Source organism: Sus scrofa, chromosome 8, assembly GCF_000003025.6.
Source record: "Sus scrofa isolate TJ Tabasco breed Duroc chromosome 8, Sscrofa11.1, whole genome shotgun sequence".
Classification (NCBI taxonomy): domain Eukaryota; kingdom Metazoa; phylum Chordata; class Mammalia; order Artiodactyla; family Suidae; genus Sus; species Sus scrofa.
In genome coordinates this window covers 71,460,087-71,482,203 of record NC_010450.4, presented here as the reverse complement: position 1 = coordinate 71,482,203, position 22,117 = coordinate 71,460,087, and the positions used below count along the sequence as shown (strand labels likewise).

Here is a 22,117-nt window from a genome sequence, read left to right as displayed (position 1 = left end):
CAATTCAAAAATCCCCATTGTTTGGTGAGTGTGTGGGGGTGCTGGCTGTGGTTTGCTGTGGCTTGATATAGGAATTCCATTCCCAGACCAGGAATTGAACCTGGGCCGCAGTGGTGAAGGCGCTTAGTCCTAACTACTAGACCATCAGGGAACTCCTAAGAAATCATTTCTTAAGTTAAAAGAAGCGAAATGAGGAGTTTCTGTCATAGCTCAGTGGTTAACAAACCTGACTAGTATGCATGAGGACATGGGTTCGATCCCTGGCTCCACTCAGTGGGTTAAGGATCTGGGGTTGCCAGGAGCTGTGGTGTAGGTTGCAGCCGGGGCTTGGATCTGGTGTTGCTGTGGCTGTGGTGTAGGCCAGGAGCTGTAGCTCTGATTGGACCCCTAGCCTGGGAGCCTCCATATGCCAGGGGTATGGCCCTAAAAAGACAAAAAAAAAAAGATAAAAGAAATGAGAGGTCTAACACTTTGCAGTGGCTACAAAGTAATATTAACAGATACACACCATTCATATCAACAAATAATACATTTTATCAAACGTAATAAAAGTAGTTATTTGATAGCTCTTTGGCTTTTAAAATTCCGAATAAAGCTCCTAAAGAAAAAAAGTGAAGTTACTAGAAGTATAAAACTTGATGACCTAATAAATGAATTTTCAGAAAAGTGAGCCTAAAAAAATTCCTATCCATCAAGATAGCACATTAGCCAATTATTGTGTTACATAAAATTATGACACCAAAATGTTATTTTTTGCTATTTGTAAATTACATTATACTCATGTCTTATCCCCCTTGTGTTTTATAACTCATAAAACATTTGTAAAGGAAAAAAAAAAAAAAAACCCTCTGAATAACAAAGGAGCGTCTGAGGAAAAGGCCAGGGCAGAAGAAGACATGATGTAACTTAGGTTCTTTAATTAGAATGTGACGTCCGCCTTGTATTTTTCTCTGACAACAAGGGTAAGTTTTTACCTGGATAAAAAGAAAACAGACACACAAGGCATTCCAGATGTTCCTTGTCTGCAGGATTTCGTTCTGATTCTCTGAGGGGTTGTCTGGTGGTTAGGAATTCGTGGTCTGTGTAATGCAGGCGCTGGCCTCACCCAGCTTCTGAGGTGCACACTCCCTTCAGGCATCAGTATAATTAGGTGCCATGAGGTGGGGAGGGTGGGGGTGGCTGGCTGTCCAGCCAGAGGTAAGCAATTCTTCAAAAGCAGATCCTGAAAACAGACGGTCGCTCCCCATCTGACATCATATTTTGCAAGACCTCCCTTCTAGAAAACACACCAAGACTCGGGCATCGTGTGTGGTTAAGAGGAGGCCTGGTGGGCTCACTCTCCAGTGTTCCTGCCTGTCTTAGAACGTGCCACCAGCAGCAGGTGAGTCTTGAGGGTCTGGAAGGAAAGACCTACCCTCTGATTTACTGATTTATGGATTCGGAGCCTAGGGAGCCTTAGGGCTCAGATGGATCGAGTGGGAGCTATTTCTGCCGAATGTGGCAATAGGAACTGGTCCCTGGAGTTAGAGTGGTAAGTTTGTATTCTGGGGGGAGGTGGGGGCAAGACCCGCTGGGATAGAAAGCGATTTTGGAATTTTTATATTTTGAAGAACTTTACTTGTAAATCCTATTTTTTAGTGAGTTCTGTAATGTACATAAGACATATGTAATAGAACATGATTAAAACTGATACATAATCCAAATGAATAAATACTATATTTGTGTGTATATGTGTGTGTGTGTGTGTGTGTGTGTGTGTATGGAGGGTGCATGCTCAAAAGTTTTTACTGATGACATGCATGATTAGAAAAAAAACAAAAAAACACAGGAGTTCCCACCGTGGTTCAGTGGTAACCAACCCGACTAGTATCCATGAGGACGAGGATTCCATCCCTGGCCTTGCTTGGTGGGTTATGGATCCGGCGTTGCTGTGGCTGTGGTGTAGGCCGGCAGCTGCAGCTCCAATTTGCCTCTTAGCCTGGGAACCTCCATATGCTGTGGGTGCGGACATAAAAAGACAAAAGAAAAGAAGAAAGGGAGGGAGGGGAAACAACCACAAACAGGCCATGGTGAGAGAAGAAGTCTGAGAGGTGAGCAAGCATGTTGATTTGCCTGAAAGATTTCGAGTTTTTTTTTCCCCTCCTGATCTCCCTTAGCAGTTTGACTGAAGGGAAAAAGCAGAGACAGGATCAGCAAAGTTTGCGGCTGGAAAGATTTTTCCCACCCATTTCTTTGTGTTCAAACTTGAAATAACACTCTAGTCATTATATATGTTTTGCCCTTTGCTGAACTTCTAATTTTTTTTTTTTTTTTGTCTTTTTTTAGGACTGCACCCATGGGATATGGAAGTTCCCAGTGGAACTGGAGCTGCAGATGCCAGCCTACACCACAGCCACAGCAACGCCAGAGCTGAGCTGTGTCTGTGACCTACACCACAGCTCACGGCAACACCAGATCCTTAATCCATAGAGCGAGGCCAGGGATGGAACCTGCATCCTCATGGATACTAATCATGTTCCTAACCCACTGAGCCGCAGTGGGAACTCCCTAGCTTGATTTTTATTTTTATTTTTTTGGCCATGCCCATGGCATGTGGAAATTCATTGGCCAGGGATTGAACTCATACCACAGCAGTGACAATGCCGAATCCTTAACCCTCTGTGCCATTATGAGCTGTGGGGTAGGTTGCAGATGTAGCTTGGGTCTGGCATTGCTGTGGCTGTGGCGCAGGCTGGCACCTGCAGCTCTGATTTGCCCCCTAGCCTGGGAACTTCCATATGCCATGGGTTTGGCCCTAAAAAAAATAAAAATTAAAATAAAATAAAGGGGAAATGGGGGGGGGATCTCGGTGAGTCACCGAGAGAGTGTGGGTTCTTCATCCTTCTCCATTGCGTGCAGACTGGCTGACTTTCTTCAGATGTTATCTTGCCTGTGTGATCTGCCTGCAAGATTGCTAGGGAAGCTGTTGGGAGTAGAGGGCTAGTCATTTTTTAACTGCTTAACTCTTCATTCTTATTTCTTTTTACCTAGGAAAAGAATCAACAGGTTAGACAAGGCATGCTGTGCATTCAGGAGAGCATAAGGCAGGGGTTAGTTTCAGTTGCTTAGTGATCTCATTCCTATACTAGGTCCTGTTAAGGTTAGAGGGGATTAGAAATGGGCAAACAGGAAAGGGACAGAAGAACTGCTTTTAGGAGTTCCCAGTGTGGTGCAGCAGAAACGAATCCGACTAGTAGCCATGAGGATGTGGATTCGATCCCTGCCCTCGCTCAGTGGGTTAGGGATCCAGTGTTGCTGTGACTGTGGTGTAGGCCAGCAGCTGTAGCTCTGATGGGACCCCTAGCCTGAGAACTTTCATTTGCCGTGAGTATAGCCCTAAAAAGGAAAAAAAATATATTGCTTTCAGTAGCAAATATCCCCATAGCAAATATCCCCAGTCTACAGATGAGGCACAAAGAGGTTAAATAATTTGCCCCAGGTCACATAATAGTAAGTGTTAAAGTCAGGATTGCCAGCCAACCTGCTCCAGGACCTGTGTGCTCTACTGCTTCCAGGGTACACAGTTGGTGTTTAGTAAAGACTCAATGACCAAGACTTCCTCTGCATATATACATGCGCATGTTTATTTGCATGAATAAAGAGGTTTCCCTGTGCTTTCAGCACCTGAGCATGGCACAGCGTGTGAGCCTTCTGGTCCTTCTCCTGGGAGTGCTGGCATTTCAGATGGTGAGTAGCCACTGTTCTCACTTCTCCCCTTCCAGGGCCTCCAGGAACACAAAGGCACGTGACATCCAGATTTCCGATGCTCTAGACATAAGATTGACTCTGTCAATTCTTTTTTCCCCATTTTACACCTTTTTATATCCACTCCCTTTTTCAAGAAAGGATCTAAAGTCACTTACGCTAAAATAAAGATGATTAAAGGGAACTCAGGGATCCATAAATGTTCAGAAGCAATGTCTTTTGGTTTTTGTTTTTGGCTTCACCCATGGCATGTGGAAGTTCCTGGGCCGGGGATGGAACCCATGCCACAGCAGTGACTTGAGTAACAGCAGTGACAATGCCAGGTCCTTAACCAACTGCACCACAAGGGAACTCCCTCAGAAGCCATGTTGAAGTTACTGGCTCCAAGGCAGGGGGAGAGAGAGACTAAACTGGAGAAGGGAAAGGTCATTCTGCTCAAGCACAGCCCCACAGCACATAGTACCTAGGAAATATTTAAGTTTACATTTTTGTTTGAAGACACAGAGAAGAGCCCATAGGGGGAGAGGGACATGGAAAAGAAGAGTAACAGTGATCAGACTCAGAGTCTCCAATGTGCTGTTGCCTGAAGTATCTCTCCCTTCCACCCACCGCTCTCCCACAGCGGCCCTCCTCCCCGCCCCCACACCCCGTAACTGCTAGTCATCCCTAATCTTTATTTATTTTATTTTATGTTATTTTATTTATTTATTTTCTTTTTAGTACTGCACCCACGGCATATGGAGGTTCCCAGGCTAGGGGCTCAAAGAGGAGCTGTAGCCGCCAGCCTACACCACAGCCACAGCAACGCTGGATCTGAGCTGTGTCTGCAGTCTACACCACAGCTCACGGCAACGCTGGATCCTTAACCCACTGAGTGAGGCCAGGGATCGAACCCACATCGTCATGGATGCTAGCCGGGTTCGTTAACCACTGAGCCAGGAGGGGAACTCCTAATCTTTATTTATTTTAATTTTTAAAAGTGAGGCCTGAGTTGACTTACAATGTTGTGTTAATATGAGTGTGTGGTTTATTCTTTTATTTTTATTTTTGCTTTTTAGGGCCACACCCGAGGCACATGGAGGTGCCCAGGCTAGGGGTCTAATCCAAACTACACCTGCCAGCCTATGCTACAGCCATAGCAACACCAGATCTGCGACCAACACCAGATCCTACACCCACTGAGTGAGGCCAGGGATCGAACCCTCAACCTCATGGTTCCTCATTGGATTCATTTCCACTGCGCCACAATGGGAACTCTGAGAGGGTGGTTTAAACAGCACCTCCCTGCCGCCCTCCCCACCCCCAGCAGAGTCACATCACCCCAGACACATTCATACATCCCCTGCACTTCCTGGCAGCACTTCCAACAGTCCTCACTGAATAAGCCACACTGTACTTGTTTGAGGTACATCTTCTCTACCAGGACCTAAGTTCCCAAGAACAGGGACTCGGTCTTGCCCAATACTCTGACCCCTGTGCCTGGCACATAGTAGGTGCTCAGTAAACGGGTGAGTTATAAACATTGAATGAGGAGTTCCCATCGTGGCTCAGTGGTTAACGAATCCGATTAGGAACAATGAGGTTGCGGGTTCAGTCCCTGCCCTTGCTCAGTGGGTTAATGATCCGGCGTTGCCATGAGCTGTGGTGTAGGTTGCAGAGGCGGCTCGGATCCCGAGTTGCTGTGGCTCTGGTGTAGGCCGGTGGCTACAGCTCTGATTAGACTCCTAGTCTGGGAACCTCCATATGCTGCACATGTGGCCCTAGAAAAAGAAAAGAAAGAAAAAAAAAAAAGCATTGAATGAACTTCCCATTATTGATGATGGTGTCTGGGGACTTTCGTGAGCAAGTGTGAGTCCTCTTCCTGTGCCTTCATTAGGGACTGTCCCAGAAGCACTGATCTTTTAGGGCACAGAGGGTGGCAGGAAGTGCATATCTTCTGAAACCAGATCGGGGTGCAAGTCCCCACAGCATCAGTCACCAGGTCCTTGTCACCTCGGGCAAGCCTCCCATTCTCATCATTTATAAAATGGGCTGCATGGAGTTCCCATTGTGGCTCAGTGGTAACAAAGCCGACCAGGATCCATGAGGATGAGGATTGGATCCCTGGCTTTGCTCAGTGGGTTAAGGATCCAGCATTGCTGTGAGCTGGGGTATAGGTTGCAGATGTGGCTCAGATTCCGCTTGCTGTGGCTCTGGTGTAGGCTGACATCTGCAGCTTCAATTTGACCCCTAGCCTGGGAACTTCCGTATGCTACACTTGCGGGCCTAAAATTAAAATAAAATAAAATAAAATAAAATAAAATAAAATAATAAAATAAAATAAAATAAAATAATAAAATAAAATAAAATAAAATAAAATAAAATAAAATAAAATAAAATAAAATAAAATAAAATAAAATAAAATAAAATAAAATAGGTTGCTGTGTGAATGAAATGTGATCATACAGATGAAAGTGCTCTGTGTGCTGTAAGGGCACCTTATGAGCCCTGCTCTCTGTGGGGCTCCTTTATGCTGAGTGGCCTTAACCCTGGCCTGCCTGGAGAGTAAAGGCCCCATTGTGGAATTCCACATACCTTGCAGGCAGGGAGGCCAGAGTTGGGTGGTAATAAGAGGTCTTCTCAGTGCCCCCCAGTCTTGCTGAATTGGTGGCCACTACCATAAAGCCTGTCTCCAGGGAAGTATCCTAAGAATAAAAAGGCACAATAAGGGAAAACTGTGAAAGATTGAAATGTAGTCATGTTCTGGCTGGCGTGGTTTTCCCAGTTATTGCCACCTTTGTCTTGGACTATTTTAGAACTCTGCAGAGATAAAAGTTAGCATGTACAAAACTGATAGCAAAGTAATTAAATCCTGTGCATAGAAACACAGACTTACTACTCAGCCATAAAAAAGAACAAAATGCCATTTGCAGCAACATGGATGGAACTAGAGACTCTCCTACTGAGTCAAGTAAGTCAGAAAGAGAAAGACAAATACAATATGATGTCACATATCTGGAGTCTAATATATGGCACAAATGAATCTTTCCACAGCAGAGAAAATCATGTACTTGGAGAATAGACTTGTGGTTGCCAAGGGGGAGGGACTGACTGGGATGGATTGGGAGCTTGGGGTTAATATTTGCAGACTAGGAGTTCCCGTCGTGGCGCAGTGGTTAACGAATCTGACTAGGAACCATGAGGTTGCGGGTTCGGTCCCTGCCCTCGCTCAGTGGGTTAAGGATCCGGCCTTGCCGTGAGCTGTGGTGTAGGTTGCAGACGCGGCTCGGATCCCGCGTTGCTGTGGCTCTGGCGGAGGCTGGTGGCTACAGCTCCGATTCAACCCCTAGCCTGGGAACCTCCATATGCCGTGGGAGCGGCCCAAGAAATAGCAACAACAACAACAACAACAAAAAGACAAAAAAAAAAAAAAAAATTTGCAGACTATTGCCTTTGGAATGGATTAGCAATGAGATCCTGCTGTGTAGCACTGGGAACTATTTCTAGTTACTTATGATGGAGCATGATAATGGGAGAAAAAAGAGTATATACATGTATGTGTAACTGGGTTACCATGCTATATAGTAGAAAAAAAATTGTATTGGGGAAAGAACAATAAAAAACCCACAGATTTTGGTTGGACACAATGGATTATTGCCTGTGGATATTGAGCAGTTGTGCCAGTTTTGCACTGTTTGTAAATTCATTTTGGTTTCCCTTATTTGAGCAGAAATGTGTGGTGCTTTTGCGTTCTCTTTTTTTTTTTTTTTTTTTGTCTTTTTTTGTCTTTTGTTGTTGTTGTTGTTGCTATTTCTTGGGCCGCTCCCGCGGCATATGGAGGTTCCCAGGCTAGGGGTTGAATCGGAGCTGTAGCCACCGGCCTACACCAGAGCCACAGCAAGTGGGATCCGAGCCGTGTCTGCAACCTACACCACAGCTCACGGCAACGCCGGATCCTTAACCCACTGAGAAAGGGCAGGGACCGAACCCGAGACCTCATGGTTCCTAGTCGGATTCGTTAACCACTGCGCCACGACGGGAACTCCTTGCGTTCTCTTTTAAACTGTTGTAACAGCTTGCCAGTTCTGTCATTAATTTATGAGTTAAATATAATCCTTTTTTTTTTTTTTTCTTTTTTGGCTGCCCTGTGGCCTATGTAGTTCCTGGGCCAGTGATCAGATCCAAGCCACAGTTGTGACCTACTGTAGCAACACCAGATTCTTTAACCCACTTCACTGGGCTTGGGATCGAACCTGTGTCCTGGCGCTACAGAGACACTGCTGATCCCGTTGTGCCACAGAGGGAACTCTGACACTTGTTCCTTTTATGTTTGTTTAAGGATTATGGCTATGTTCTCTTTTTTAAAAATACCGTTTAGGAGTTCCCATCATGGCTCGGGGTAATGAACCTGACTAGGATCCATGAGGACCTGGGTTCAATCCCTGGCTTCGCTCAGGGGGTTAAGGGTCCAGCATTGCCGTGAGCTGTGGCTGTACGTCGAAGACATGGCTCGGATCTGGTGTTTCTGTGGCTGTGGTGTAGGCCTCCGGCTACAGCTCTGATTCGACCCCTAGCCTGGGAACCTCCATATGCTGTGGGTGTAGCCCTAAATAAATAAATAAATAAACCCTTTAATGTCGCAGAGTCAAATAAAGCATAGATCCCACTCCTCTTTTCAGGAGATGAAGAAATAAGGGTTAAATGGTGGAGGAGTTGAAATTGGAAGGTTCTGCCTTTCCTGTGTCACGGATTCATTCACTAAACCCTCAGTAGTGTCAAGATGGGCTCAGAGCTTCATTCTGGTCAACAGGAAGTGCTCTGGGGGACACCACATGGGGTCTAAGGACTTGTCAAAGCACCAAGGTTATCGGACAGACTCTGAGTCACTGTCTTTACCTCTTCTAGAGTTGATGTTCCCCTTTAAGAACCTGTGAAAACTGTGCCTCTTCCCCCCTTCTCCTGCCCAAGGAGGCAATTTACATAACATTTCAAGCAGACCCTCTAGAAATTCATGGACTTCGAGGATTCAGGACTGCCCTATGGAAAGGCCAATTTTTAACCACTTCCCCGCATGAGAAACATAGAGAAATCGCTCACCTCGACCCCTCTCTCCCTGAGGGAGGGTCGATCGGGCTCTTTCCTGGTCTCCAGACAGCATCCTGAGTGCTTCACAGTGGCTTCCTCACTGCCACTGAAATGTCAAACTCGAGGTATCATTACAGAGGAACCCAGAGTTGGAATTTCTGGGCAAAGTCTCCCTCATTCAGACTGGTGAGGAAGAGAAGGGGAGGAGGGCGGGAGAAAAAAGGAGAAGCAGCTTCAGGGAATGGAGCATCCTTCAGTGGCCTTCTTCCCTGATGCTAGGACATCAGGGCAGTGCTGATGGATTCACCGTTACCTTCTCCCCCTCCTAGAGTCCCAGTCATCCAGAAAGTATCAAACTTCACTGCAACTCTCAAGCACACAAGATACTACTTCCTTCCTTCACCCACTATCACAAACCCAAAAGTTGTTTGGCTTTTTTTTTTTTTGTCTTTTTGCCTTTTCTAGGGCCGCTTCCCATGGCATATGGAGGTTCCCAGACTAGGGGTCGAATCAGAGCTTTAGCTGCCAGCCTACACCAGAGCCACAGCAACACAAGATCTGAGCTGCATCTGCAACCTACACCACAGCTCACGGCAACTTAACGGATCCTTAACCCACTGAGCAAGGCCAGGGATTGAACCCGCAACCTCATGGTTCCTAGTCAGATTCGTTAACCACTGAGCCATGACAGGAACTCCAAAAGTTGTTTGGCTTTGAACTTCAGCTTAGGATCATTTAGGGCAGGGGTGAATGGACGTAACCCTGAACATCCTCCTGGGCTATCACAGTGTTGCAGGAGACAGATAGATGGTCTTTATAGAGGCCTGGGGTTATCAAGAAAACACAAGCTGTACTAAGTGTGCTCTAGTTAAGATAACCTGGAAGTTCACAACGCTTACGGGGGTTTCAGAAACAAAGTTTAAAATGTATAAGCACTGGTGCGTCTAAGGGTCTATAATCCAGATAATTAAATTATGACCATTTTATGTCCTAAAAGTGCAGAGACAAGCATTTTTGGGCCACGCCCATTGCACAAGGAAGTTCTTGGGCCAGGGATCGAACCCACACCCAAGCAGTGACCCAAGCCACAGCAGTGACAACACTGGATCCTTAACCTGCTGCTCCACAGAGAACTCTGAGACAGGCATTTTTATACTTTGCTTTGAAAGTATGCATGGAATGTTCCAACCTTTATCAGGGTTTGAGGGTATTACTGATGGGGAGGGGGCAGGATGGGAGCAGGTTTCTTTCTTTGGCTTCAACAATACACACACCATAAAAACCTTTCATTGCCATTCACATCCTATTTGAACTTACTTTTTATCTTTAAGATTCACTATAGAGTTATTTTAAATTTTAAAAAATTTATATATGGACATTTCTGTCAAGGTAAAACTGGAACATTGACCTTCCTTAGCAATTAGCCAGACTAGATCACTATGGAACAGATGACACAATGGAATACTACTCAGCCATAAAAAAGAATGAAATAGTAATGCCATTTGCAGCAACATGGATGGACCTAGAGACTCTCATACTGAGTGAAGTTGGACAGTGAAAGACAAATACCATATGATATCACTTATATGTGAACCGTAAAATATGACACAAATACATTTATTAATGAAACAGAAACAGACTTGCAGACATAGAAAACAAACTTATGGTTACCAAAGGGGAAGTGAGGGAGAGGAGGGATAAAGGAGGAGTTTGGGATTAGCAGATACACAGTATAAAATAGATGAATGACAAGGCTCCATGGTATAGCACAGGGAGCCAGACTCAATATGTGGCCGAGGTACTGGGGTGGCGTCTGGGGTTATTTTGCACCTGGGCTTGTAGACCCATGTGGTCCCAGCAGAGGAGGGAGCTGGGATGAGAAGGCCGTGGCTGGCCTTGGCTGCAGAGCATAGACACACAGACACGAGGCAGGAGAGTGTGCTGGGGTGAGGGCTCTGGCCAGGAGGAGGGTGGGTCACAGATGGCCTCCGGCCCTTGTCTTGCCCTGAGTCTGTTCATGTTTCCCACTTTTTATCCACGACATCATCTCTCTTGCCAGAGCCACAGACTTAGTATTTTGACTCTGAGTAGCTCTTCTTCAAGTTTGAGCAGTACACATCCATTTGGGAAGAAAGGAACAGACCAAGAGGGGATTTTAAGACAATTTCATTTTTTGTTTATAGAAAGGGGTGCTTGGTTTGTCAGATGAGAGCAGTGACAGCAGTCCTGGGCACCGAAAGAGCTACTACGTGGTTTGGATGCTGGTAAGTCAATAGCATTTGCCTTTCCTGAAAAAATGAAGGTACTTTGGATCAGGGTTTCTCAAAGCAGCACCATTGACTTTAGGGGCTGATGATTCTCTGCTGCTGGGTTTCCCTGTCATTGCAGGGTGTTTATCAGCATCTCTGACCTGTTCCCTCTAGATGCTAATAGCACCTCTGTCCTCTATATGGGACAACCAATGTCTCCAGATATGGTCAGATGTCCCCTGGAGACAGAACTTCTCCCCAGTTAAAACTCTTAATTTTTTACTTTTTTCCATCGTGGCACAGCAGCAATGAATCCAGCTAGGAACCATGAGGTTACAGGTTCTATCCCTGGCCTCGCTCAGTGGGTAAAGGATGGTTAAGGATCTGACGTTGCCGTGAGATGTGATATAGGTCACAGACATGGCTCAGATCCTGTGTTGTCACAAGTGTGGCCCTAAAAAGCAAAAAACAAAATCAAAAACCCTCTTGTTTTAGATAATTTACAGGAGACGCCTACTTAAGTTGGAGAAATTTAGCACACTGGCAATACTTGAGGGGCTAGTAAAATATGAGCATCTGAATTTTTCAAATCTCTTGTGTACTGAACCCAAACAAGAATGTTTTGGATTCAGGGAGAACAGATTTATTTTTGCATATAATATTTCTCTGTCATACCAGAGGAATTCAGTACTGGGCTTAGTTTAGAAGACAGAAAGTTCAAACTAACCGTTTAAGTTCCAGTATCATCCCAAAGGAAATCCTACAATACCACCTACATCAACAAAATAATTTAATCATTTAGGACATAATGATGAGGATTTTTTTTTGTCTTTTTGCTATTTCTTTGGGCCGCTCCTGCGGCATATGGAGGTTCCCAGGCTAGCGGTCTAATCGGAGCTGTAGCCACCGGCCTACGCCAGAGCCACAGCAACGCAGGGTCCGAGCCGCGTCTGCGACCTACACCACAACTCACGGCAACAACGCCGGATCGTTAACCCACTGAGCAAGGGCAGGGACGGAACCCGCAACCTCATGGTTCCTAGTCGGATTCGTTAACCACTGCGCCACGATGGGAACTCTGAGGATGTTTATAAACTCTAACTCTTGCCTAAAAATCTTCATGGCTCCCTTAGCAAGACCAACAGAACTCTGGCTCAAGAAAAATTGTGGCCTATTTATATTTGGTTGTGTCACTTTACTATTCTAATAGGAAACTACTGATGAAAAAATAGGTCAACAGAAACAAGAAGGAGATAAAAAACACTGGACCAAATGAAAGGACATTGGTCAGTCATGGGTGTGTGGAATACAGCACAGTTATGTCAAAAAAATTTCTTTGTTGAGGAGTTCCCGTTGTGGCCCAGTGGGTTAAGAACCCGACTAGTATCCATGAGGACTCGGGTTCGATCCCTGGCCTCGCTCAGTGGGATAAAGATCTGGCATTGCTGTGGCTGTGGTGTAGGTCACAGCTGCAGCTCCAATTCCACCCCTAGTCTGGGAACTTCCATATGCTGCAGGTGTAGCCCTAAAAGAAAAAAAAAAAAAAAAAAAGATGTCTTTGTTGAAAAGATCCTACCATTGTGTCACACTGATAATAAAGGGGAAAAAATGAAAGGACGGAAAGTATCTAGCCCATCCTAACTGTTTCGTCAAAGTGCCAGCATGGAAATCACTGTGGTGGTGGGTGATAGTGACCATGATAGAGCAGGGATCCAAAGATATACTTTAGACCTTTCTCCTTGGGGACATTGACACGGACCTGTCCCCAGGGCTTGCTTCTCCACCCTCTAAGGTTGTATCTCAGAGAACAGATGGTATCCAAAACGTAGGCAGATTAGGCAAAAGCCAAACTGACTCCCCGGTCTAGCTGAACCTCCACCACCCCTGCCTGTCACAGTCACCCTGGCTCAGGTGCTCCCTTTATCTCTGAGAGGAGTCACATGTGCATTGCCCCTCAGAAAAAAAACCAAAAGCAAGCTCCTTCAGGCCCAAACTCTATCGGTTAGCATGGAGCTGCCTGTGTTCCAGCCAGGAAGTGCCTTCTCTAATTTGGTCTCTCTGTCCTTCCACTTACAGCCAACTCAAAGCCTGAGGGCGCGACCACAGAACATTGATGGCAGTACGGTGCTGCGCTTGCTGGCTCTGTGGCCTTCCACTGTGGTCAGGGCGCCTGTCAGCACAATGGCATGCATCCAGCCTCAGCCAGCACCCATCATCCCTAGGCCGAGTCCGTCCCCCCCGGCCCCTCCCTTGTTGGCAAGCACAGTTCCCAAAGGCCCTGTCCTCACCCCCTCTGGCCAGTCCATGACATCAGAGAGAAACAGAGAAGCCTCTGCACCTGGGAGCCTGGGGACCTGCTGCGGTATGCCAGCCAGGTTTCCCCTGACACCCCAAGTCCTGGCTATTCCAGGTCCCCCCACAAAGGGAGCACTTCACAGCACCAGCTTCCCCACCTCCTCCCCAGTGAAGGAGCCCCGAGGAGATGTGTAAGCTGGGAGAAGGACCAGACCCACATCTGCCTGTGCTACTGGCTGTGTGTGGAAGCAACTTTCAAGGGAAGTGTTCAAAGCTCGGATGGTCATAGTCAATCACCCCGGTGATGTATCCTGTGAACCTATTTTTATTACAGGATTTACCTTATCAGCTCCTGTAGAAATGAAGTTCTTCTATAAGGAAGCCTCGCAGGACCAGGAAAGTGATGCTGGCACATATGCTACAATTTTGAGGCAATTTCTCACTGTTACCTAAAAAATAAAAGAGCATAACTTCTAAACCATACTTCTAAACCATCTCTGAAGTATCTAAGTTTTTTTTTTTCCTTAAGCCAAATGCAGGCAAAGTGGGAAGCCATAGGAATTTGCCATCCATTGCCATGTCCTGTTTTTCCTTTCTTCCTTCCTTCCTTTCTCTTCTTTCTTTCTCTTTCTTTCTTTTCTTTCTTTCTTTCTTTCTTTCTTTCTTTCTTTCTTTCTTTCTTTCTTTCTTTCTTTCTTTCTTTCTTTCTTTCTTTCTTTCTTTCCTTCCTTCCTTCCTTCCTTCCTTCCTTCCTTCCTTCCTTCCTTCCTTCCTTCCTTCCTTTCTTTCTTTCTTTCTTCCTTTCTTTTTAGGGCTGAACCCATGGCGTATGGAAGTTCCCAGGCTAGGGGTTGAATCAGAGCTGCAGCTGCCAGCCTACACCGCAGCCACAGCAAGGCAGGATCCCAGCCATGTCTGCAACTTACAACACAGCTCAAGGCAATGCCAGATACCTAACCCACCAAGCGAGGCCAGGGACCAAACCTGCATCCTCATGAATGCTAGTCAGGTTCTTAACCTGCTGAGCCACAACAAGAACTCCTGTCTTATCTTTTTATTTTTGCAATCCCCCCCCCCCCGCCTGAGGGATTGAAATCTTCTCAAACTGTCTCTAACAAGTCTAGAAAGATTCTGATGCTGATCATTTACACTTTTAATTCCTGCAGTACTCTTCAGACTATTGCAATAATGCTGATGGCTTTGGTTTCCAACACTGGAGCTGTGGCCACCAGTGTAAAAGAGATAACCCAGGTTATAACAAACAGAATAACTCTAACTTGGAAAATTCTTAATGGAGAAGCCTCAGAAAAGTACTGTTTTAGCAGGAAATTTTTAAAAATACATTAGTTTTCTTCTGAGTTAAACAGTCTCCTTCAAGTACAAATAGCTGCATTGACACAGTATCTTGGAAGAGATGATAAAGAAGGAGTGGGCACAAATTAGAAACTAAACTACATCGGGAGTTCCCGTCATGGCGCAGTGGTTAACGAATCTGACTAGGAACCATGAGGTTGCGGGTTCGATCCCTGGCCTTGCTCAATGGGTTAAGGATCCGTTAAGTTGCCGTGAGCTGTGGTGTAGGTTGCAGATGCAGCTCAGATCTTGTGTTGCTGTGGCTCTGGTGTAGGCTGGCAGCAGTAGCTCCAATTAGATCCCTAACCTGGGAACCTCCATATGCCACGGGAGTGGCCCAAGAAATGGCAAAAAGACAAAAAAAAAAAAAAAAAAAAAAAAAAAAAAAAAAAAAACTAAACTATGCCAACTATGCAGACGACTGTAAGTGAAAAGCTGCAGGAACTATTCCATTTTACAACTGACAGAGATGTACTCAAAGTCCTTGGTGGTGCTTTCTGCAGCAAATAAAAGGAAAAAACTTAGAGCTGACTCAAAGGAGGATGCTCACTGACTCGAGGAAACAGAATTTGATCTTGTGCTAGACAAGTTTTGTTGTCTAAACAGAAGGTAAAACTATCCTGTTTAGACAAGTTTGAGGAGTTCCCGCTGTGGTGCAGTGGAGCCATGAGGTTGTGGATTCGATTCTTGGCCTCACTCAGTGGGTTAAGGATCCGGCATTGCTATGAGCTGTGGTGTAGGTTGCAGACGTGGCTCAGATCTGGCTTTGCTGTGGCTCTGGTGTAGGCCGGCCGCTGCAGCTTTGATTAAACTCGGCCTGGGAACATCCATATGCCACGGGTATGGCCCTTTAAAAAAAGAAAGAAAGAAAAAGAAAAGTAAGAAAAATAGGCAAGGTTGAAAGGACAAAGCATAGCACTTTGTCCTTAGGCAACTTTCTATGAGCTGGTTGCCCAAATCTTGAAATTGGAAGAAAGAAAGAATGATGTTAAGCACAGCAAATGTGAGGATTTGATTATTAAAATTTAACATATGGAGGAGTTCCTATTGTGGCTCAGTGGGTTAAGAACCTGACTAGTATCCATGAGGATGAGGATTTTTTTTTTTATTTTATTTTCCCACTGTACAGCAAGGGGGTCAGGTTATCCTTAGATGTATACATTGCAATTACAGTATTTTCCCCCACCCTTTATTCTGTTGCAACATGAGTATCTAGACATAGTTCTCAATGCTATTCAGCAGGATCTCCTTGTAAATCTATTCTAGGTTGTGTCTGATAAGCCCAAGCTCCCGATCCCTCCCACTCCCTCCCCCTCCCATCAGGCAACCACAAGTCTCTTCTCCAAGTCCATGATTTTCTTTTCTGAGGAGATGTTCATTTGTGCTGGATATTAGATTCCAGTTATAAGTGATATTATATGGTATTTGTCTTTGTCTTTCTGGCTCATTTCACTCAGGATGAGATTCTCCAGTTCCATCCATGTTGCTGCAAATGGCATTATGTCATCCTTTTTTATGGCTGAGTAGTATTCCATTGTGTATATATACCACTTCTTCCGAATCCAATCCTCTGTCGATGGACATTTGGGTTGTTTCCATGTCCTGGCTATTGTGAATAGTGCTGCAATGAACATGCGGGTGCACGTGTCTCTTTTAAGTAGAGCTTTGTCCGGATAGATGCCCAAGAGTGGGATTGCAGGGTCATATGGAAGTTCTATGTATAGATTTCTAAGGTATCTCCAAACTGTTCTCCATAGTGGCTGTACCAGTTTACATTCCCACCAGCAGTGCAGGAGGGTTCCCTTTTCTCCACAGCCCCTCCAGCACTTGTTATTTGTGGATTTATTCATGATGGCCATTCTGACTGGTGTGAGGTGACATCTCATGGTAGTTTTGATTTGCATTTCTCTTATAACCAGCGATGTTGAGCATTTTTTCATGTGTTTGTTGGCCATCTGTATATCTTCTTTGGAGAAATGTCTATTCAGGTCTTTTGCCCATTTTTCCATTGATTGATTAGTTTTTTTGCTGTTGGGTTGTATAAGTTGCTTATATATTCTAGAGATTAAGCCCTTATCAGTTGCATCATTTGAAACTATTTTCTCCCATAGGAGGATGAGGATTTGATCCCTGGCCTCGCTCAGTGGGTTAAGGATCTGGCATTGCTGTGAGTTATGGTGTAGTTTGCAGATGTGGATTGGATCTGGCATTGCTGTGGCTGTGGTGTAGGCCAGCAGCCGCAGCTCCTATTCGACCCTCTAGCTCATATTCGACTTCCATATGCCACAGGGGAAGCCCTAAAAAGAAAAACAACAACAACAAAAACATGGAGTTCCCTTGTGGTGCAGTGGTTTAAGGATCCAGTGTTGCCACGGCAGTGGCTCTGGTTCCATCCCTGGCCCAGGAAATTCTACATGCTATGGGCTCAGCCAAAAAACCCAAACCCAAAACAAAACAAAAACCATAAAACAAAAACAAACAAAAAAACCCCTGAACATATGACCAAGCAGCGTTGTGTGGGGTTAGGGCGATGGCGTGCTGGCAAATGTTTAACAACTGGCTCTTTAGGGGGATAAAATTCTGACTTGCAGTTTTTTGCCATGACAGCACTAATCATGTAGCAGCACGTCACATATAGTGTTTCTTTCATATGGATAAAAGAATAGGTATAAAAATCTTCAAGAGGGAGTTCTCATCGTGGCTCAGTGGTTAATGAATCCGACTAAGAAACATGAGGTTGCTGGTTCAATCCCTGGCCTCACTCAGTGGGTTAAGGATCCAGTGTTGCCGTGAGCTGTGGTGTAGGTCGCAGACGAGGCTTGGATCTGGCGTTGCTGTGGCTGTGGTGTATGCCTGGGAGCCTCCATATGCCACAGGTGTGACCCTAAAAAAGACAAAAAAAATTTTTTTCAAGAGCATATATAATAATATGGAAAAAATACTTAGGAAATGTTGAGTTTAGAGTACTTATTACCTATGTTTTTAATATAATTTACTTATGTATTTCATAATTATGAAGTATAAATATATTTACTTATATTATGTATTTCAAATTTTAATAATAGTCATGTTTAAAAACTAGATCCCAGAATCCCTAAAAAATGAACAAGTTCTTGTCGTGACTCAGTGGTTAATGAACTCAACTAGCATCCATGAGGATGCAGGTTCGATCCCTGGCTTCACTCAGTAGGTTAAGGATCTGGTGTTGCCGTGGGGTGTGGTGTAGGTGGTAGAGGTGGCTCGGATTCTGCTTTGCTATGGCTGCTGTGTAGGCCTGCAGCTGTAGCTCCAATTGGACCCTTGGCCTGGGAACCTCCATATGCTGTGGTTGCGGCTCCCCAGAAAAGACAAAAAGCAAAAAAAAAAAAAAAAAAAAAAAGCCGCTTCAGCACACCACTAAGCATGAAGATTAAATAAGAAGACAAAAAGAAGCAGACACAGGGGAATCTGGCAGTGCCAGAATGACTGTATTATTGTATTTTTAGACATAACACAGAAACATTAAGAAAAGTTAAAAAACGGAAGTGGAAATAGAAATTCTCATGCTTGCCATGGGAAGGTACCACAGGAAACCTTCTACACTTTACTGCATGTGTATTAATGGAAAACCATGTGTGTTAATAAAGAATCAGGAGACAGTAAAAGGAAACACTCAGACAGGGCTGTCATCGCCAAAGCATGTGCTAGAATGGGATGAAGAAATGGGAGAAAAGGAAGAAAAACATGCGGCTGGGTAAAAACAGAGCAACCTGAGAGATTTAATAAGGCCCTTCTGTGGTTTGGAATAATTTTTTATAGTTCAGATAGACATCACAAAAGCTCTTGTGCTAAAAAACAAAATTTAGAAATATAAATTAATTCACTTGCTCTATAGACTTGCTGACTTTTGAGGCACACTGAGAGAAGACACTTTCAAAATCAAAGTTAAGAAGTTAGGGAAACAATTACTTTTACTTTTTTTCCCCATCTTTTTAGAGCTGCACCCATGGCGTATGGAGGTTCCCAGGCTAGGGGTCTAATCAGGGCTAGAGCCACCAGCCTACGCCACAGCCACAGCAACACAAGATCCAAGCCGAGTCTGTGACCTACACCACAGCTCACGGCAACGCCAGATCCTTAACCCACTGAGCTAGGCCAGGGATCGAACCCCCGTCCTCATGGATGCTAGTCGAGTTCGTTAACTGCTGAGCTATGACGGGAACTCCACTTTCCCTTTTTTCTTACACTGAAATCTTCTATTCTGAAAAATGGGTCAGAATTTGAAGGGGATCAGGATCTTCCATCCCCATATATGTTATTTTGGCACAAGGATTATTTTGAGCTGAAGGCAACTGATAATTAACAATTACAGGAAAGTTCCCTGCGTTTCCCTTATCTGCCTGAAAGCAGACTATAAAGTTCCTTTTAGGAAGCTGTCCCCCCACTGCACCAGGAAGAGAATAACATGCTTATCATCAGAGAATGGGAGTCAACACTGAGCTTGCACAAACAGACTACTAACATGACCCTGATCTTCTGTTAGTTCTCCCGTAAATTTTCTAGTCACTTCATAATTTGTTGTCCTTTGAACATCAAATCCCCCTTTGGTATATAAGTCCCCAAGTCTGGCTGCTCCTTTTTTTTTTTACCTTTTTAGGGCCACACCCGCGACATATGGAAGTTCCTGGGCCAGCAGTAGAATTGGAGCTGTACCTGCCGGCCTACACCACAGCTCACAGCAACGCCAGATCAGAGACGCATCTGGGACCTACACCACAGCTCACGGCAATGACGGGTCCTTAACCCACTGAGTGGGCCCAGGAATTGAACCTGCATCCTCGTGGACACTACGCTGGGTTTTTAACACAGTGAGCCACAACAGGAACTCTCTTCTGAACATTAACTTTTCTGTGAACTCCTGGAACCATAAAAATTAATAAATTTATATTCCTTTTCTCCTATTAACCTGTCTCTTGTCAGTTAAATTGGCAGAGCCCATTCACTAAACCTAAGAGAGTAATTTCTAATTCCATACACTAAGGGTAATTCAATGGCTGTCAAAGTTTGTCTAAAAGCTTCACTTGTGCTAACTTGATGTCAGATGCACAGCCCATCACTAGCATCCACTATCTTTCCATGGCAGACATCACTAATCAAGTGGGATACACTTTCCCACTGAGCAAAATGCAATCTCACTATCTCAACCCAGGATACCAAGTTGTCATATAAAGCCAATTCTGGCTAAAGCAAGTCATCAAAAAGACCGTGAATAATGAAGATCTGCTAAAAAATAAGAACAACGGGAGTTCCCGTCGTGGCACAGTGCAAACGAATCCTACTAGGAATCATGAGGTTGCCAGTTTGATTCCTGGCCTTGCTCAGTGGGTTAAGGATCCCAGAGTTGCCATGAGCTGTGGTGTAGGTTGCAGATGCAGTTCGGATCCCGCGTTGCTGTGGCTATGGTATAGGTCGGCAGATGTAGCTCTGATTGGACCCCTAGCCTGGGAACCTCCATATGCCACAGATGCAGCCCTAAAAAGACAAAAAACCAAAAAACAAAAAGCAAAAATTTCATGTGGTTGTAATAAACACGGAAATCATCTAATCTACCACTGAGAAACTAATCAGTTGCTTAATGTCAAACTTATGGCTGCAGGGACTTCAAAACCAAAAACTCTTGCTGCACTAATTGCAAAATTTTCATCTAATACTCAAGGGCTTGGAAAAGATCCTAATGGTTATTTTATCTCCATTAAAGGCAATTGGATAAGCAGGCCATTAACAGCAGGCTCAGCTTCTGTGCTTGTGCTCAACAGGAAACATTTCTATTTCAAGCCTTTAAAAAATTTACCATCATTTAGACATAGTAAATAATTGGTGAGACTGATGCAGTAATAAATGCTGAATAGATAAGCCTTCCCCATCCTTAATTATTTAATAACAAGGATAGAGTTCAGTGTACAGATTTCTAAAACACAACAGTCTGCCAAGGTCTTTCTATTCTAATACCCTTTTGACAATGAATACAAGTTTTTATTCATGCAGACTTACAATTCTCTCATAATTTGACTATATTATAATATTATTTAATCGGTTTGGGCAAATTCAATTATACAAAGTAGGAAAGATAGAAAACAGAGACCAAAAGTCCAAAACTTTCAGAGTTCTCTCTTTTTTTTTTTTTAAGGGCAGCACCCGAGGCATATGGAAGTTCCCAGGCTAGGGGTCCAATTGGAGCTGCAGCTGCCAGCCTATGCCACAGCCACAGCCACAGCAACGCGGGATCTGAGCTGTGTCTGCAACCTATACCACAAGGTTGGATCCTTAACCCACTGAGCGAGGTCAGGGATCAAACCCACATCCTCATGGATACTAGTTGGGTTCATTACTGCTGAGCCACAAGACCTCCCAAAGTTCTCTTTTTTTAAATGCAAAGAATAACAAAGATTCATTTTAATTGCAAGAGGATTCAATCATTAGGTGATAAATAGTAGTAAAACTTTCCAAAACAGTGACAAACAGTGGGGCCATTTTCTTTCAAGACTCCACTAATCACCTCTGAGAATGCTGTCAAATCAATTTGAACAAAAGTAACCTCCATTCTTAAAAAAAAGAAAAAGAGTATATACAATTACCCCAGGAGTTGTCATTATCATACTAATGTAAAGCAAATAAAAGTCAGGAAGAATAAAGAAAGTGTGGAGAGCACAGCTTAATAGAAAATTCATAAAAGAGGATTTCAAGTAAATGTTTCTTTGCCAAATAAACATAAATACAGTGGAGCCATTTAGCCAGAGAGCCTGGGTTTTGTAGTGAAGATAGGAACAGCTGTGTCGTCCCATGCTCTGTGCCTTCAGGAGTCACTGTTATATTAGACCTTCTGTAAAGTTAAATATAGATCAGAAGGGCTTATAAAATAGTCAAAGTCCTGCCACATAATGCTTTGTTTCCAACGTATCATTCACACACACACACACAGAAAACTTAAAAACTCAAAAAGAAGGAAACTGAGTACAAATGGATATAATCACTAATTTTGCTTTAAAAAGTCAAGAAGTGCTTAAGTTTATTAAATGGTATTTTAGCCCACAGAGAAATTTTTGACTCAGGAAAGTAAAGTTAGTGGATGGCAAACAAAAATGAACCATATGGATCCATGCTACTCCTTAACTAAGACGGGAAATTATCTCTGTATTAACAAAGATTAAATACCTAACCAGAGAAAAATACTATTACCAAAATAGATTTATCATGAACATGCACTTGGTGGATGATACTAGAAGACGTTTAGCCCCTTATTATTATTTATTTCATTTTTGGCTGCATCTGCAGCATGTGGAAGTTTCCAGGCCAGAGATTAAATCTGTGCCACAGCTGTATGTAACCTGAGCCACAGCAGTGACAACACCGGGTCCTTACTTGTCTAAGCCATG

The 22,117-nt window shown here is 44.2% G+C and overlaps 1 protein-coding gene across 2 annotated transcripts; it reads left to right on the top strand.

Annotated features, from left to right (window-relative positions):
• Window positions 398-13,835, top strand: LOC100511764 (COPII coat assembly protein SEC16-like). 2 transcript variants are annotated; one of them, XM_021101455.1, is made up of 4 exons: window positions 398-1,381; window positions 3,661-3,726; window positions 10,992-11,072; window positions 13,134-13,835. In XM_021101455.1, the coding sequence occupies exons 2-4, from the start codon at window positions 3,670-3,672 to the stop codon at window positions 13,545-13,547; spliced, it is 552 nt and encodes a 183-aa protein (XP_020957114.1). In that variant the 5' UTR covers window positions 398-1,381; window positions 3,661-3,669; the 3' UTR covers window positions 13,548-13,835. The 2 variants fall into 2 exon arrangements, with proteins under 2 accessions (XP_020957114.1, XP_020957113.1); XM_021101454.1 differs by lacking the exon at window positions 398-1,381 and having other exon boundaries at window positions 3,340-3,726.

Coding starts and splice junctions, on each gene's coding strand:
- LOC100511764 (XM_021101454.1), top strand. CDS start 3,613: ATGCGCATGTTTATTTGCATGAATAAAGAGGTTTCCCTGTGCTTTCAG. Junction 3,727..10,991: donor GAGTGCTGGCATTTCAGATG/GTGAGTAGCCAC, acceptor TTTTGTTTATAG/AAAGGGGTGCTTGGTTTGTC. Junction 11,073..13,133: donor ACTACGTGGTTTGGATGCTG/GTAAGTCAATAG, acceptor TTCCACTTACAG/CCAACTCAAAGCCTGAGGGC.